The sequence below is a fragment of the Ambystoma mexicanum genome, chromosome 11 (genome assembly GCF_040938575.1).
Source record: "Ambystoma mexicanum isolate Mex_15411 chromosome 11, UKY_AmexF1_1, whole genome shotgun sequence".
NCBI lineage: Eukaryota > Metazoa > Chordata > Amphibia > Caudata > Ambystomatidae > Ambystoma > Ambystoma mexicanum.
Window position 1 is genome coordinate 864,854,975 of NC_090934.1, and position 19,017 is coordinate 864,873,991.

Consider the following 19,017-nt stretch of genomic DNA (forward strand, 5'->3'; position numbering starts at 1 on the left):
CTGTCCCCCCCCCCCTCAAGGATAAGGCGGTGAGCGCACCTAAGGTGGTGAAGGCCTTAATCCATCCGGCCAAGCCCTCTATCGAGTCTGTCGCGGCGGCCCTGGCTCAGCCTGTGGAGGCTACGCCAGTGGTGGCGACCTCGGGGCTCAGAGTCTCCCTGCCACCTCGGAGGGAGTCCTCTTTTGTGCCCATCGATAGGACCCCCGTGAAATCCCCGGTGGGGAAGAAAAAGGGGGGGGGCAGGGCGTCGTCGTAGATTCGGCCTCAACCTCGGAGGAGGAGCTGGTCGAAGTCTTAAGCCACGGCCTCGGCGTGGAAGAAGACCGGCCCGTCGGGATGGATCCCGACGCAGGTGACGACGACATCGTCGAGGGTACCGACGGGGCCCCCTCTGCCAGCGCCGCGAGACAGCTCGGCGGCCATTTTGTTGGCTATACAGTCCTTATGCTCAGAGATAAGGACGAGACTACCGTTGCCGACGGACCCTCTCCCGTCGGGGGACCCAGAACCGGGACCTTCTGGGGTTCCCCCTACCAAGAAAAGAAGGATCCACCCTCCTCCTCCTTTTCAGCCGTTGCGCCCCTTCCAGCCCTCCTCCCCGTCCACCCGAGGGGATGATACGGGGACTGACACGGCAGCGACGGGTACGGACGACGAGGTATACGACGAGGATGTACCGTCGTCGCCTCCCACCAGGGCTTCTCCGCCCGACGAGATTGGATCGTTCCACTCCATGATCACCAGGGCATCCGAGCTTTTCCAACTCTGCCCTGAGGAGAAGGAAGGTTTCCTTTATCAGCGGCGCGAGGCCAAGAGGAAGACGGTCCTCGCAATGCCTCTATTGGACGACATTTGGGATGAGGGCCTCGCCTCCTCCTCCTTCCATGACGCCAGCTAGAAGAGACCGGTATGAGAAAAAGTACCGGGTCCCGGACACGGCCCCCCTGTGCCTCCGGGCGCAGCCTACCCCGGACTCCGTCGTCTCCGCGGCGGCCAGGAAAAAAGCGGGGGGGGGGGGGTGCGGCCTCCACATCGACTTCCCTACCGGACGGCGAGGGAAAGAAATTGGACGCTATGGGACGCAGAGTCATCTCGTCTGCAGCGACGACGATTAAAGCTGCCACCGCCTTGGCTATCGTGGCCCGATACGACAGGGAGCTCTGGTACAAACTGGCTCCCCTGCTGGACTTCTTGCCGGACGACAAGAGGGCAGAGGCCCTGGAGATCCTGCAGGAAGGTGAGGTGGCTTCGGACCACGCCATTACCGTTGCGACGGACATCGCCGACACTGGGTTCCGCCAGTTGGGCAACGGCGTTTGCCTTAGGCGGCGTGGATGGCTCAAGGCTACGGACTTCCGTCAAGACGTTCAGACCAGAGTCCTGGACGTGCCCTTCGATGGGAACAACCTGTTTGGGAAAACAGTGGACGATTCCCTTCAGGCCATTCAAGGGGACACCGAGACGGCCCGGGCCCTTGGAGTTCTGCAACAACGACGGACGCCCTTTCGGAGCAGCGGAGGCAAGGGCGCCTCCAAAGGTTCCGGCGGCGGTTTCTCCTCCTACCGTCAAGCGGCCCGCTCGTCGTCTCAGGAGGCCTACAGAGGACGAGGCAAGTCTGGCGGACCTGCCGTCGTCGCCAAGGAGGTCAAGGCGGCAAAGCCTCGTCGAAGCAGGATTGAACCGGCCGTGGGGTCGGGCCCCCACCGAAGCACCCCGGTGGGAGGCCGGCTGGCGAGCTTCATCAGCGTGTGGGAGTCCATCTCCACCGACCGTTGGGTGCTGGACGCCTTGGCCCGGGGCCACGCGCTCGAGTTTCAAAGAAAGTGTCCGCGCGTCCCCCCCGTGGCCAGGAAAGAACTTCACGTCCCTCAACTTCTACTGGAGGTAAAGGCGATGCTCAGGAAGGACGCCATCGAACTCGTCCCAAAGAGGCTTCGGGGCTCCGGAGTTTACTCGAGATACTTCCTCGTGAAGAAGAAGACGGGGGGATGGCGCCCCATCCTGGACCTGCGACGTCTGAACAAGTTCATCAAGGCGCAAAAGTTCCGGATGGTCACCCTCCAGCACGTACCCGGTCAGCTGGAGGAAGGAGACTTCCTGTCGTCGCTGGATTTGGAGAATGCCTACTTCCATATTCCCATCCTAAAGGGACACCGAAAATTCCTCAGGTTTGTGGTCCAAGGGCGTCATTACCAGTTCAAAGCCCTCCCCTTCGGACTACGGTCGGCACCCAGGGTGTTCACCAAGTGCCTCGCACCGGTGGCGGCGCAGCTGCGCCGCGAAGGGATCCACGTCTACCCCTACCTGGACGACTGGCTCATCCGAGCCAAGACAAGGGAGCTCGCCGTGGTTCACACGGCAAGGACCGTCCAACTTCTCACGGACTTGGGATTCTCTGTGAACTACGCCAAATCCCACCTGGTGCCCGCGCAAGACGCTCTGTTTCTGGGAGCGAGGCTCAACAGTGTCCCTTCTGGCCTCCCCGTCGGAGGAGAGGACCAGGACCATCCTGGGCAAGGTGCAGCGGATGTTGGTGGCCGACGCGGCCAAGGTGAGGTCCATCAAGTCCCTCCTCGGAATGATGTTTTCCTGCATCTACCTCATTCCCATGTGCAGGCTCCGGATGCGCCCGTTGCAGGAGTTCCTGGACGCGCGCTGGATCCAAACGACGGGCAGCTTCGAGGAAAGGATCACACTCGACGAGAGTTTCCGACGAGCGATCCGGTGGTGGGGCACCCGCGCGCATCTGACGGCGGGCATGGACTTCCAGACCCCAGCCCACCAGGAGACAGTGACCACGGATGCCTCCCTGGAAGGGTGGGGAGCGCACACCGAAAATCTGCACGCAAGAGGCCTTTGGCTCCCGACGGAGAAATCCCTACATATCAACGTCCTGGAGCTCCGTGCAGTGTTTTGGGCCCTCAGGTCCTTCCTTCCGTCCCTCAAGGGCAAGGTGGTGAGGATCTTCACCGACAACACCACCACCATGTTTTACATCAGGAAACAGGGCGGAACCAGGTCCCCAGCTGTCCAAGGAGGCGCAGGACCTGTGGCATTGGGCAGTCGCCCAAGGGATGTTTCTGGTGCTGTTTCGTCTGGCAGGGATAAAAAAACACCATCGCCGACTCACTCAGCAGGGAGCTGCGCTCGTGCCACGAGTGGGAACTACGGCAGGATCTAGTGGATCGCCTCTTCCGACGGTGGGGCACACCCCAGATCGACCTGTTCGCGACGGCGACGAACTCCAAGTGCCAGAGGTTCGCCAGCAGGTTTCCCCAGGCGAGGAGCATGGGCGATGCTTTCTCGTTCCCCTGTGATGGCCTGTTCCTCTACGCGTTCCCTCCTTTGCCACTGCTAATCCGGCTCGTCAACCAGCTCAAGAGGTCACGGTGCAGGATGATCCTCGTCGCACCTGCGTGGCCGAGGCAGATATGGTTCCCGGACCTTCTGGACTTGTCAGCCTCCCCGCCAATCAAGCTGCCGGTGGACGCGTATCTGCTCTCCAGGGAAGGAGGCGCCATCCTCCACCACGACCCGAAATCGCTGAACTTGCAGGCCTGGCTCCTGCAGCGCTAGAGTTTGGAGGATACGACATACAGGCCGACTGCAGAGAGGTTCTTGCAAAGGCCAGGGCGTCCTCGACTCTTAAATGCTACGGACACAAATGGAAGAGGTTCTCTGTCTGGTGCCACGCACAGAAGATTAACCCTCTACGGATTACGGCTCCCCAAGTACTGCCGTACCTGCTGACGCTGGCCAAAGCTGGACTGGCACACGCGTCCATCAAGATTCATCTTGCTGCGATCTCCTGATACACCAGAACCACGGGGCGGATGTCCTTGTGGTCTCATCGTCTGGTGAAAGAGTTCATGAAGGGACTGTTCAGATCGTTCCCGCCGGTGAAGGCTCCGGACCCGGCGTGGGAGCTCAACGTGGTGCTGACCAAGCTCATGGGACCTCCGTTCGAGCCTCTGCACTCGGCCCCGTTGAAGTTTCTGTCGTGGAAAACAGCGTTTCTTGTGGCGATCACCTCCGCACGACGGGTGGGAGAGATCCAGGCCCTTTCCTGCAAGGCCCCGTACTTGACTTTTCACGACACGAGGGTAGTGCTCAGGACGCACCCCTCCTTCATGCCCAAGGTACCGTCGGACTTCCATCTCAACGAACCCTTGGTGTTGCCCGTGTTCTTCCCGTGGCCTTCGTCGCCGGCTGAGAGGACTTTGCACTCGCTGGATGTGGCTAGAGCGCTGAAGTTCTACGTGGACCGCACGAAGTGTTTTCGGAAGACTTCACAACTCTTTGTGAACTTTGGACCTGTCAATCAGGGGAAGGCTCTCTCGAAGGCTTCCATTTCCAGATGGCTCTCCGGCTGTATCATGTACTGTCATCGGTTGGCAAACCGACCGCTGCCTGGCCGTCCGAGAGCCCATTCCACCAGAGCGATCGCAGCTACCACGGCGTTCCTTTCTGGTGTGCCCCTGCTGGACATATGCAGGGCTGCTACTTGGAGGTCGACGCACACCTTCACGAAGTTCTACTGCGTCGATCGGGATTCCAGGGAGGAGTCCAGGGTCGGCCAAGCAGTGCTGCGCAACCTGTTCGCCTGAGGTGAGCCTGGTGAGGAGGTAAGATGCTTAATGTTGAGTTTGATGCAATGCTTAATGTTGAGCCTTTGCCACCTCCCGTGGTTGTGCATGTGTGTACTGCTATGTATTCTTTATTCATGAGCATGTGAATCCATGCCAGACCCCATGCTGGAGAAGGAACAAGTTACTTACCTGTAACTGTTGTTCTCCAGCATGGGTCTGGCATGGATTCAGATGCGAACCCTCCCGCCTACCCCTCTGCGGCTCTTCACTTGGTCATACTGCCACTTCACGTGCTTCCAAAACTGAAGATGGCTGCCGGAGGCGGTGCTTAGGTAGAGGGCAGTCATTGGCTGTGGTCAGTATGACGCAGAGACCAGTGATTGGTTATTGCTACGAAAGACAGATCAGAAACAAAACTGATACTGTTTTTTTTCTTTACCGAGGATTCCCAGCCTGACGACGGGGAATATTCATGAGCATGTGAATCCATGCCAGACCCATGCTGGAGAACAACAGTTACAGGTAAGTAACTTGTTCCTTATCCTCCTATTTCTCACCCAGCCCCTGGAAGGGATCTGAATGTGGTTTTGACCAGGCTCATGGGAGCTCCCTTTGAGCCTATGCATAAAGCAAGTCTGAAAGACCTGACTTATAAGACTGCCTTCTTAGTGGCTATCACTTCTATTGGAAGGGTTAGCGAACTACAGGCCCTTTTTGTTCTAGACCCCTTTGTTCCAGTCCACAAAGATAAGGTAGTTCTGCACACACACCCCAGGTTTGTGCCTAAATTCATCTCGCAGTTCCATGTGAACCAATCAATCGAACTACCCACTTTCTTCCAGAACCCTACTAACAAGGCCGAAAGAATCCTTCGCACACTATACATGCACAGGGCAGTCATGTTTTACCTGGAAAGAACTAAACCACTAAGGAAGACTAAACAATTATTCGTTTCAGTGGCAGCTGGTGTAGAGGAGGGGACCCTGCCTCTAAATCGGCTATCTCAAGGTGGATTGTCAAATGCATCAACTGTTACTCTTGCTGAGAGAATTGCCCTTCAAGCCTAGAGCACTCTGCTTGTGGCACTGGGGCATCCATAGCATTCATTGCAAATGTTCCTCTTGAGTCCATTTGCAAAGCGGCAACCTGGAGTTCTGTACACACCTTTACAAAACACTATTGCTTGGACACTCATTTTAGGTCTTATTCTCAGGTGGGACAAGCAGTACTAAGACACCTTTTCTCTACTGTTCCTTCTCACAACCCAACTCCGGGTACTGCTTGCTAGTCTATGCACAGCATGTGATTCTAAGCAGATTAACAAGCATCAGAAGACCTGCATTACTTACTGTAATAGCATTTCTGATTGTATCTGCTTAGATTCACATGCGCCCTCCCTACCTCTCCGCTCGGGGTGGAAGGAAAATAGACGTCTTACTACTTTCTCTCTTCATGTACTCGCTCATTATAGCCTTGGGCTCCTTCATGGCAGAAAAAATACAATCGGAGGGACCTCGGCACGTGAGGGATTTTGGGTACTACACACGTCACGATAGCGATAGTGTTACAGACACGCCTATGCCGACGTCCCCTTTCGGCCCTCGAAAGACCAGATACAATACTGTGCGGTTACCAGTGGATGTCGGACCATATGCACAGCATGTGAATCTAAGCAGAGACAATCATCAGAAATGCTACTATGGTAAGTAATGCATGTCTTACAATTTTTGTACCAAGCTACAACCCTCTGCCCATGCCACCTCTTTCTCAGGTGCTACTGCTTTGTACTAAGTGGAGTTTTTGTACTGCCTCAGGACAGTTTTCTAAAGTCCTACCATGACTTCATGAAAACCATATCTAACTGTGACCATGATCAGACATGCAATTGAAAGTAAGAGGTGTCATATTGAAAGGAATTGGAGCAGAAAGAAAGGTTCCTTGACTGCCTTGTTAATGTCGCCATATTGGGGCAAATGGTTACTAATGTAATGAAATGGCTACTAAGTGGTAAAACCAAAAGTACATTCAATTACTGCCAGCAGCATACTCCTAACACTAGATGTAAGACCCCACCATCTCCCTGCCTGCCAACGACTAGCAGGTAGCCATATAGGCTAATTGATGCACATGCAAATGAACTGCAGCTTCATCATGACCAAAAGTCTTCTGACGGCAAAGTGTCTTTAGAACCAAAAAGCTATCAATGTTTGGGGATTACTAAAGTTATGAATTCGACCTTTTTAGGGTTGCTTTGAATGAGGGGTCCTTTTTTACCCCCTTTTTGCTCTGACCATCGGAACCCTGTGAATGGTGATTTTACTTTGTTTTTATGGAGTCCTGCTTTCCTCCATACTTTCAAGGCATCTGTTTCACTTTTACAGCGCACATCACCCTTTGTGCAGTGTTGCTCAGAGCCCTTTGGGCATTACCTTTAAAATGTTCCTTAACTACTGTTGTGAAGGTTAGAGGTTCCCTTTGGTTGTTGGAACCAACCAGCCATTAGACGATCTGCAAGATGAGTCTTCCTTCAACGTGCTGTGACCTTCCTGGACTGCAAACTGCCAATACCTGCGGGCCTCCGACCATGTTGGAGTGCATAGTCTTCCCATGAACGAATCCTCCCTGAACTTTGGTGAGCCTCAGTTGGACTTCCACAGACAAGATTCCACTCACCAGAGTGCAGGACTGATGAATCGAGGCAGTTTGACCAGGGGTGGTAAATGTTCATCCTTGGAGCCTATGAAAAGAAGCCAAAACTGCAGACCGACTAAGCACAAAGCTTTCCTTGATGGAAGCCCTTTCTCTCGACTGTTGCTGTGACATCCCTTCCAGAGTCCCTGCTTTCCTCGCCACAACCAAGGATCAGGAGACCAGGTCCACCGCTTTTGCCCCGTGAAAGAATCCAGGTGCATCATTTTCACAACTCCTGGGGTACTGTGGAACTCATGTTAGTACATACCTCAAGTTGCTCCTTTTTGCTTCTGGAGTGCTGATTTTGGTGTTTAGATGTTCACCCATACCATTTGCCCAGACTGAACGCTTTTCCGCCCATAAGGATCCCAAGGTCTCTGAAACCTTTTTGACCAACAGGTTTACTAACCTTTAGTGGATGAATCCTTTGGAACTTTGTCTTTGCTGCTGTGCCTTATCTGTTTTACCTCCAATCTGACTTGTAAGAACTCCTATCTAGATGGGTATCGACTGCTGTTAGGTAGTAACAATGTGTGGGACTACACAAAACTTATCTGCTTGGTATTAGGTAATCCACCTTTTGGTATAGGTCTGTACTACACAAGTTGGTAGTGCAACTGAGCAGCCAGGCTGATCTCAAGAGGGTTAAATGTGAGCTGTAGCAATGAAATTCACAAATACCGGTAGCCAAGTAACACTTGTACTCAAGGTTTCAGTTAGTTATTTAACATCCATTTTTAAATAAGCCTTCTTTAAAAAGGACAAGATATGTAACAATCTACTTTAAAAAAAAACTTTTTCCAGAATTGGCACAAGTTAGTGGATACTCTTTAGAGATGCTTTTTACACACTGCGTACACCAGGAGTTGACTTCATTCACAAGGACATTAATGGCATTTATATATCGCTAGTTATACAGGTTCTCAGGGCATGTGATTATACTTAAATCTTCAGTGAAGTCTAGACAAGCCTTTCCCAGCAATAACTGTTTAGGACAAGTTACCACCTATGACGGACAGACATATCAATGTCAATGGACTAGAAGGGTCTGCAGGGAGCCAGGATAGCCAAAGTCTATTGGAGCACAGTCTATGGAGCAGAGTGACTTCTTAGATAAAAAGGGTCCAAGCTGTTAAGCTTGTGAGAAGCAGAGTTGGAATCAATTCTAAGGTAAGCCAATGCAAGTCTCAACTGAGAAGAGCACAGCTCAAATAGACACTGAGGTAAGCAACCAAGTCTACACAGTACCCCTGGTTTGAAGAATGGTGGTCCAGCTGGATTATGTCCTGTTGCAGCCATGCAGATCCTGGGTTCCTGAGCTTCAGGTGTGGGGAAACAAGGGAGGACGTCTGGGGGTCTCCTGCGGCAGCATTTCGGTGGTCGTCGGCAGTTGCGGGCTCTTTTTGGATCAGCGGCACTTTGCGATTTTTGCGCTAGGTTAATGGCACCACCACATATCTCGGATACCGATTGGGCTTCCTTCACTCCTTGGGTCCTGCACTCTGAGTGGACTCGAGCTCTGGTTGTCCTGCTTCTGTAGGGTCCTTAAACTCCTGGAGCTTCTGGCTGGATTGTAGACGTTGAACTCAACTACGGATTGCTTGACCCCCGGCACTCGGTCCTTGCAGCAGCGAAGTAGTACAGCCAATCGGGGAGGGGGGAGGTTGGTCCAGTGGAGTTTGTCTAAAGGTTAGTTGGTTCCACTAATTCAAGGAAAGAGGTCGTCCCTTCCGGAGCTTCTCTTGTCCATCAGAAAAAGGAGTTTCAGCACAGCAGTAGGGCTTCAACAGGCAATTCAAAGGTCCAGAAGGATGCAGCAATCTTCTCAGTTTTTTCCGGTGTTTCTCCCAGTGGTTGACTCTGCCTCTAGTCCAAAACCCTCACCTTTTAAGCAGTTTTCTCCCATTCATGCACAGCCTAGGTTGACAATCACAGCTGGGTGACTGTCCTAAAATGACAACCAATCAGCCAATCAGGACTGGTTGCCTTTGGACATTCCTAGAGACAAAGGACGGGGGAGTTTTGGGAACCTCCCTCACATCCTGCCTTTCCAGACACACTGGAGCCAGAGGCGGGATTCAGGGCAGAAGCCTGCCAAAGGCAAAACGAACAAATGGCTCAAATCTGGCTCAACGCACAGAGTAAAACCCAAGTAAGACCCCACAAACAGAAAATGGCGAAAAAAGACCAGGATCATTTTGATAAAATGGTCACCCATAGGCGCTGTACTGCAGCTGAGGATTCAGCCTGCGGTAGAAAAGCACAATGGTAGCAAATTAAACCACTTCCACCAGCTGTTACATGAAAATGTAGGATATGGGCTACTAGGTAACTCCCCAGCACTCCACATAAGATGGTGTGTGCTGGCCGCACAAAGAAAAAAGGTAAGTGAAGTGAATTTCACTTTACTGTTCTTGGAAACAGTAGTTCACACAAGAAAAGGTATTTCAACCTTAGGAGAAATCTAAAGGATTTATCTGACACTGCACTAAACGTGCTGTGTCACCATACAAAAAATAGATGCCTATGGAGTTTGTCAGACTCCAAAAACAGTGGAAACACGTCCAAATCAGGTCAAAACAAAGAGTGAGAAAACTGTCTCACTCCAGGGTTGAAATTAAAAGGTTCTAAAGCCCAGCAAAAGAGCTCAGGGGGGTGGGGTAGAGGAGGCGAGGTGTGGGGGGGATCTCAAAGGTGGGAAGAATTCAGCACTAAAATGACAATTTGAGGGGATTGGGTCCTCCGACGTATTCCATATCTGACATGTAATCACCACAGCTGTGCTGCTTCGGAACTCTTTTCTGCGTCCTGCGTTGATGCACCGTTGTCGGACCTCCTCTGACGTCATCCGATGTGATAAGTAGGACGCACAAAGCCCGTAGCCTCAGTTGTTCTGTTTTTTCCGCGAACGTGTTGCTTCGTGAATCTTGGTTACGCCTCGACTCTTTGGAGTTCTGTTCTTCTCGGTTCTTCGAACCTGTTCGTTTTTGTGAGAAAATCCTTTGTGTGAAGATGTCTTCTACTTCGTCTTCGACCCCGTGTCCGGGCTTCAAGAAGTGCGGGTCCAAGATGTCGGTGACATACTCGCACGATGCCTGCCTCTGGTGCCTCGGGGAGGCCCACGACACGGATGACTATCGACTGTCAGTCGCTCACGTCCAAGGCCTTACGGGAACGTAAGAAGTTGTTGTCGGTAGGTCGGGTGTCCAAGCCCCGGAAGTCGAAGTCTGCGGGGCTTTCGACGGATGATTCGGGAGGTGACTCTCCGCGTCATCGTCGGAAGTCGCGGGGGTCTCCTTCGAGTCGGTCTCGCCACTCCTTGGCCTCTTCGAGGCATTTTCGGAAGCGCCGACAGCGGTCGTCTTCCAGGTCCTCTTCTGAGGACTCTGCCCGGCATGTCGCTTACCCTTCCAGCCATGCGACGCTGGAGGAATGGGCTTCCTTCGGGAAGAAAATGCTGGCGATTCTTGAGTCGCAGGGTACTAAACCGTCCGCGCCCCCGAGTGGGGTCGGCCGTGAGAGGTCGAGAGACACCACTCGCAAGAGTGGTCGGCACGAGTCACGGGAGAGGTCCCGTTCGGTCAAGGGGACTCGTTCTCGACGTACGCGTTCCGGGTCCCGGTCCTCGACACGTTCGAGACCGTGTGCACCTGTGATGTCTTTGAGGTAGACAGCGACGCCTGAGGCGTCAACAGGCTTTCTCGAGGCTCCGGCTCAGAGGAAGTCGTTGAAGCCGTCGACGTTCAGGTCGTCGAAGGACACGCTCAGAGCTCCGGCTTCGAGGACTGTCGATGCTGGCAGCGCTGCATCTGACGCTGCCGATTTACTCGACGCCGATGCCGATTCACTCGACGCCTTTCGAGGCCAGGGTGTCGGAGGTACCCCGAGGCACGGGGGAACCCCCTAGGAAGGCTCTAGTTAAGAGCAAGCACTCTCGGGTGCCTTCTTTTCGCCACCTGGAATATATTTTGGTGGTGGATGAGGATTCTGATGGGCTGGTTCCTAGTCAGGTTCCAGATGAAATGGTCTCCGGCCATAGTCAGTTTGACGATTTGAGGCAGTCACTGCATGATGCCAGTGGACTGGACACCTCTCCGGAGGTAGTTTGTAGGCCTGAGCCTGGCTATCATGCCGATTCCTCTTACCGGCGCCTTATGGCTAGGGTTTCCGAGTACTTGGGATGCTCTGCTCTCCCAGGGGAGTTTGTGCAGGATGATCTCACGAACATCCTTGATGTTGGTTCCCCAACTGACCCGGTACTGCCGTTTCATATGGCTCTACAGAGAAGGGCGGCGGCTTCTTGGACTGCTCCGGAGAGTCTCCCGGCGGTGGGCAGGTCCTTGTCGCGAAAATACCGTCCAGCCAGTAGCGACCCCTGCTACTTGACCAGGCACCCCACTCCGGAGAGTTTGGTGGTGCAGGCGTCCATGGCCCCGGCAAAGCAGGCGTCGTACCCTACCATCCCTCCTGATAGGGACGACAAACGTTTTGATGGCTGGGCGAAGAAAGTGTTTTTCTTCTGGTGGTACGGTGCTTCAGGCGGCCAACTCCATTTGTGCCTTGTCTCGTTTCACACACACTCTGTGGAACTGTGTTGCGTTAGCCGCTGAACATATTCCCGAAGGGGACGGACGGGATGGTTTCCTTGCTATGGTCCAGGATGGTAAGGATGCCATGTGAGTCCGTTCAGTCGGGTTTGGACATGGCTGAATGCTTCAGCAGGTCCATGGCGGCGAGCACCGTGATACGCAGGTTTGCGTGGTTGCGGAAGTCGGGGTTTGCTCCTGATGTGCAGTCCCGGCTCCTCAACATGCCCTTTGACGGTGAACACCTTTTTGGCAGCAAGGCTGATGAGAGCCTTGAGAGGTTGCAGACCTCCAAAGCTGCAGCAAAGTTGTTGGGCGCTGCAGTGCGCCAACCTCTGCCTTTTCGTCCTAGGGGACAGCAATGGAGGGGTGGTTCCTTTCGCTATTACTCGTCCTTCAGTAAAGCGAGAGGAGCTGGCAGTCAGAGGCCAGCGCAGGGGTACCAGAGGTGGACGACAGGGTACCCGTGGTGCCAAAGCCGCTCGGGCAGTTGCCTCTTTGCCCTCAGGTAACGCCGCAGCCGCTATCACTCAGTCATGAGGCCATGTCCCATAGTTCGATGGTTGGGGGGGGGGGGGGAGGCTGGCGCAGCATCTTTTAGAGTGGCGTGCCATTACTTCAGATGTGTGGGTTCTGGAGATCATAACCCACGGCTACTTTCTTCCCTTTCGGCAGAGGCCTCACGACAATCCACTGGGGAACCTCTTTGCAGAGTCCGGATCCGCTCCTTGTGCAGGAAATTCAAGCCCTGCTGGAGAAAGGCGCCATAGAACTGGTGCCTGTAGCGGAGAGGAACAAGGGATGGTAGTCAAGATGGCTACGCTCTCTCGTCCTCCAGGCCCGTCAGCTTCAGGACTGGTTGGTGTCTCTCGACCTCAAGGATGCTTACTTCCATGTGCCGATCCATCCCAAGCACAAGAAGTACCTGAGGTTCGCGGTTGGCGACTCGCACTTTCATTTTCGGGTCCTGCCGTTCGGATTGACCTCCGCCCGAGGGTTTTCACCAAGCTCATGGTGGTGGTGGCAGCGCATCTCAGGCAAGGGGGGGATTCACGTCTACCCCTACCTGGACGATTGGTTGATCAGGGGGAGCTCTCCCGAGCAAGTCCTGGATCATCTGTCCGTCACCTGCCACTCCTGTCACAGGCTGGGCTTCTCCCTCAATTTAAAGAAGTCCCATTTGACGCTAACACAGCAGCTCCAGTACATCAGAGCAGTGCTCGACACTTCCCTGGGGCAGTGTTTTCCTCCCCAGGTGAGGGCTCTTCACATTCAGCAGATGATGCACAAGTTTCAGCATGCCCAGACGCTCCCAGCGTTTGAGTTCTTGAGGTTGCTCGGCCTCATGGCATACTGCATTCTTCTGGTGCCAGAGGCTCGCCTGCGGATGAGATCTTTGCAGTGGGCACTCAAGATGCAATGGTCGCAGTCCTCCGGCAGGATGTCAGACCCGGTTCAGGTGCCACCCTCGGTTGCCCGGGACCTTCTGTGGTGGGCCGTCGAAGGCAACTTGATGAAGGGGGCTCCATTTTGGCTTCCCTGGCCGGAGGTGACGATTGTGACGGATGCATCCCTCACGGGATTGGGAGCTCATGCCAACGAGCTGACAGTCAGCGGTCGTTGGTCTCTGTCAGAGTCCGGACTCCATATCAATCTGTTGGAGCTGAGGGCCGTCAGGCTAGCCCTGAAGGCTTTTCTGCCGACTGCGAGGAAAGAATGTCCTGATCCTGACGGACAACACAGTGGCCATGCACTACCTCAACAAAAAGGGGGGGCAGGGTCACTTCCTCTGTGCAGGGAGGCGATGCAGCTCGAGTTCTGGGCCATCCAGCAGGAAGTTTCGATCTCGGCAGTTCATCTGGCCGGAGACGAAAACGTGACGGCCGCTCTGAGCAGGCAGAGCACGATCTCTCACGAGTGGGAGTTGGCTCAGGAGCTTCTCCTGGAGATCTTCGCCCTTTGGGGGACCCCTCAAGTGGATCTCTTCGCCTCCAGTGTCAACCAGAAGTGCGAGAGGTTCTGCTCGCGGGAATTTCCTCCAAAAGGAGCCTTAAGAGACGCGTTCGTGGTGGAGTGGTAATTCCCGCTGCTGTACGTGTTTCCTCCAGTCCCCGTCATCCCGCAAGTGCTGCGGAGGTTACGGAAGTTCGGTTCCCGGATGATCCTCATTGCTCCGGCGTAGGCTCTGAGGACGTGGTACCCGGAACTTCTTGACTTGTCAATCTGCCCTCCGCGGCTTCCCTACCGAGACGATCTGCTCTCACGGGAGGGGGGGGTCAGGTTCTCCATCCAGAGGTCAGAGCCCTCAACCTTCACGCTTGGCTTCTGAAAGGTTGAGGTATAAGGATTGGGACCTCCCTGAAGACGTGATGGAGGTGTTGCTGTCGGCCCGACGCCAGCAACAAAGTCTCTGTACCGTTGGCGTAAGTTCTGCGACTGGTGCAGAGTTCAGAATGTGGATCCTTTTGCATGTGACGTCCCCATGGTTCTGTCCTTTTTACTTTCTTTGGCCCACAGGGGCTTACAAGTGGGTACCATTAAAGGTTACCTGTCGGTGCTGTCCATCTTTAAGCGCTCGTCTGAAGAGTGTTCCTGTTTCAAAATCCCTTTGATTTCAGTTTCTGAAAGGGCTCACTAATGTGTTCCCTCCGTCACCTTTCCTGGTGCCCGGGTGGGATTTGAACCTTGTTCTTAAGTTTCTTATGGGTGCTCCGTTTGAGCCTTTGCACTCTTGCCCATTGAGGCTGTTAACTCTGAAAACTGTGTTTTTGGTTGCGGTTACTTCTGCTCGCAGAGTGAGTGAGTTACAGGCCCTTTCAGTTAAGCCACCCTTCACTGTATTTCACAAGGACAGAGTTGTCCTTAGAGTTTGTCCTTCTTTTCTTCCGAAGGTGGTTTCGGAATTTCATTTGGCCCAGAAGGTTGTTCTTCCGGCTATCTATCCTCCTCCGCATCCTGGTAAGGAAGAGGAGAGGCTGCATAGGCTTGATTCTAGGAGAGCTTTAAGCTTTTATGTTTCACGCATGTCCCTGGTCAGAGCGGACGATCAACTCTTTATTGGTTACGCTGGAAAGCGTTTGGGACAGGCTGTGACGAAACAGACTGTCTCGCTGGATTGTTTTGGCCATCTCGGAGTGTTACCGTTTGGCGGGTAAGGACCCGCCGGCTGGCTTGCGGGCCCATTCTACAAGGGGTATGGCTGCATCTACTGCCCTGCAAAGGGGTGTTCCTATTCGCAACATCTGTGATGCAGCCACCTGGGCTTCGGTACATACATTTGTACGTCACTATTCCCTCGATTCCATCCGAGGACAGGATCTGGCCTTTGGCAAGGTGGTCCTTTGCTCTGCTATTTGATTGGCAATTCTAAATTTTGATTCTAAATTCCTTCCCTGCTCCTTGCTCTGGTACTGCTTTGGGAGTCTGTCATAGATATGGAATACGTCGGAGGACTCAATCCCCTCGAAGAACAAGTTACTTTCTTACCAGGTAACGTTCTTTCGATGGGATGGTCCGACGACGTATTCCATATCGCTCCCTCCCTGCCTTCCCCGCTGCAGAATTTCTTTTGCGATTGCATCTTACGTTCCGCAAGGCTTTGTGTCTGACTGGCAGTTGACTAATGTCACACGTTCTGGGGGAAAAACTACAACTGAGGCTACGGGCGTCGTGCATCCTACTTATCACATCGGATGACGTCGTAGGAGGTCCTCGACCACGGCGCATCAACGTCATCGATGCAGGACGCAGACGCCGAAAAAAGTTTCCGAAGCAGCACAGCTGTGGTGATTACATGTCATAGATATGGAATACGTCGTCGGACCATCCCATCGAAAGAACGTTACCAGGTAAGAAAGTAACTTCTTCTCCCGAACTGCTAAAGGCTTCTGAAAAGTATTACAATTCTGTGAAAGTATTGAACTGCTATTGTTGAATAACCCTTTTCATTGCCACAACACATTTTCTGAGTTACTATAACAAGTTTGTACTTACCAGTGAACTGTGTTCATGATCTGTGTGATTCCCTTCTATTGGTTTACTCAAATGAAAATGTGCTCATGTTTTCTATTGTTGATTAGTTACAAATAGCACTCAACTTAATATAACCTTACCTTGTGTTTATAGAAACGTCTATTTTACTATAATTACAAGTGTAAGTTTCTTTGGGCCTATGTATTTACTGGGTTCAGTGTACTTGCAGCGCACATCTGTCTCCTAAGATGAGCCTGGCTGCTCTGCCATTCTACCAAACCCTTGAGTAGTAAAGATTTATACTAGAAGTTGGGGGCTGTTCACCAATGGATAGTTTCCTAAAGTCTCTCCACAGGTAGGAAAAATCCCCGGAACAGAGGAAAACCTGGAGAAGGGAATAAAAGGATAAAAGTTGCTTTTTTTTATCGAAGCGGGGACTTGGATTGCCCTCAATTTTAGTGTTAGTAATTGGCATACATGTGATACTACAATGCAAAACCTAATGCGGTACTGCCAAATTTATCCCTTAAATGTTGATAGGTTAACTGTGTGAATGGTTGTGCAGCTGGTCGCACCCACCCTTGTGGTCTTTGAGCCCATGTGCTTAGCATTTGTTGTGGGCATGGAGCACCTTTTTTGGATCTCTCCCTCACAACACTTTGGGTGGATATTCTGCTCTTGGGTTGAAAGAAATGGGTGGTTTTCAACTTGGTGTGGGCTTTCTTGAATAACTTGTTTTTGTTCCATATAAGGAGAGAGAGCGTCAGCGGTTGGAAAATCTGCGCAAGAAGCAGGAGGCTGAGATCCAGCGAAAGCTGAAAATGGAGGAGGAGAAGAAACGAAAATTGGAAGAGCTCAAATTGTAAGACCCTCTCTGTTCTGCAAAGGCCTTTCATATCCTGCTGTTTTACAGCCTTGCTTTCATTACTTGGTTTTCTTCATCTTTGGTTTTTCAGCGTCTCCTCCTCCCATGCCCTATCGCCATAGTTTTAAACCATTCCCATCTGTTGTTCAGTCTGTATGATTTTCAACCCCCTTCAGGAGGCGTGAGGAACGACAGCGGAAGGTGCTGCAGGCCCGTGAGCGTGTGGAGCAGATTGGAGAGGAGAAAAAAAGGAAAATTGAGCAGAAATTTGCACAAATCGATGAGAAGAGTGAAAAGGCAAGTCTTTGAAAGTGCTATGAGGGAGTATGAGTTCAGTAGTATTGAAACATGTAGAGTTAATTAAAATGGCATAAAAGGGTGGTGGTGTCTTAATCTTCCTGTTATGGTCTTGCTTTCACCAGGTACGAGAGGATCGGTTAGCAGAGGAAAAGGCCAAAAAAAAGATGACTGCAAAGAAGATGGAGGAGGTTGAGGTCCGTCGCAGACAAGACGAGGAGGTGCGCAGACAGAAAATCCAGCAGATGGTAAAAGCCTGTTTTTCCCCTTCAAAAATCGGACAATTCCACACGATTAGTATTCTGAAAAAACAATTGGCAAAAAGATTATTAAAAATTCCATATGTTGATAACCATTTGGTGTTTTTCGTCTAAATGTCTTCAGTTTGTTTACTCATTCACCTGTTGCCTCCCTACTTTGACCTGCACCTGCCTTAGCCTCCATTACTCATGACTAGCCTTTCTCTTTCAAGAGTGAAAACCCTTCCCCTTGTTGTTTATATTGTTCAGAGCCCCCTTTAGCCTAAGTGTTGGACAGGATTTCAAATAGAAGATGTACCCAAACTCTCTTTATGAGCAACTAGGGCAGAGCAAATCTTCCCTGTCGCTTGGAATTTGTGGGTCAGGTCAGCAGCAGTCACTCAACTGTTCTTGCAGTTGCTTTAAAGTTGCTGGGGGAATCCTACAGATTCCTCTTTCAGGTGTCCAGTCCAGTGGTCGACTCGGAGCTTCTGCTCAAGGACACTTCTTTTTATGCAGGAAAACTGGCTCAGCCCATAACTCAGCCGGCATGCATCCATTCAAACTTGGGTGGCTGTCTTATGGAGACAGCCAGCCTCCCAGCACAAACTGTTTTCAGGCAGGCATACTACAGAACAAAGACCATGGGAGTTTTGGTTACCTCTCCCACTTCCTGTCCGTTCCGCCACTTAGTCTTCACAGGCTTTCGGAAAGAAGTCTGCGAAAAAAAACAAGGAAGACTGCCCTTACCCTGCTAAGTAAAAGAGGGCTCAAGAAAGAACATATCATCGGACAGGGCTTTTTAGGCAAATTGTGACTCTTGGGTCCTTTACTGCATTTGCTAAGACAGCCTGCAACAAAAGTCCACAACATTGTGTAAAAAGGTACTGTCCCAAGCCTGTGAGATAAACTTGTCTCAGTAACTAAGCTACTGGAGAGGCGGGGAAAAGGAGACCTGGTATCCCGCAGCACTTCTCTTAAGGTGGGGTGTGCTGATCTCGCAACATGAAACACAGGTGGGACAGTGTCCCCCTGCCCTGGTAACAGTATGTTAGCCCAGGTATAATAAATGGTGAAGATCTAGGAGTTCCCAGCAACACTGCACTGAAAGTGCTTAGTACTGCAGTAGGAAAATTCAGATGCCAGAAAAGTTGGAGGAAATCCTAAAGCCATAAAAAAAATTATCAAAAAGGGTTACCATAGTTGGAGTCAAAGAATGGATGAGTGTGGAAAAAGGTTCGGGTGAATCAGTCCAAAAATCCCGTAGTCCAGCAATAATATGGTGATTGACAAAGTGGGGAGAATTACACTCAAAAAGGAAAATCTACTTAACAGTGCAACTGCAAAATGCAATCTGTCAGTGAAGAAATGCAGAGGCCTCCTTAGGGCACTTAGGTTACTGTAGCACACACAGCCATCCTTCCAGTCGCGTCAGCTGATCAGGACAGATTCCCTTGAAGATGGGAAGCTGGAATTTGTGGGGAAGGTGACTTGTGGCACAAGCTGGCGACTGACAATGTTTCGAACGCGTAGCTGCGACTCTTCCGGCGATGTAGCCCATGAGGGACGTGGTCAGTCCACCGGGTAGTCCAGGGACACTGCCTAAGGATCTTGGGGCATTCAAACTTGAGTAAGCGTAGACACTAGTTGGTCCCATTAGTCCAAGGGTCGAAGCACCAACTAGGATCTTGCAGAAGAGCATGGCTTCACGGAGCTGGTCACTGGAGGGCATGGTGGTCCACTGCAGAAGTTGTCCTTGGGTCGTCAACTTACTGCT

General features: G+C 52.1%; 1 protein-coding gene across 4 annotated transcripts in view; it reads left to right on the forward strand.

Moving 5' to 3' along the window:
- INCENP (inner centromere protein) overlaps positions 1-19,017 on the forward strand; it is a 675,150-nt gene that overhangs the window by 519,591 nt on the left and 136,542 nt on the right. For all 4 annotated transcript variants that reach the window (XM_069623903.1, XM_069623901.1, XM_069623902.1 and 1 more), the window contains 3 exons: positions 16,592-16,701; positions 16,881-17,001; positions 17,127-17,249. In XM_069623903.1, coding sequence (XP_069480004.1) covers positions 16,592-16,701; positions 16,881-17,001; positions 17,127-17,249 — 354 coding nt within the window. The remainder of the gene's footprint in view (positions 1-16,591; positions 16,702-16,880; positions 17,002-17,126; positions 17,250-19,017) is intronic.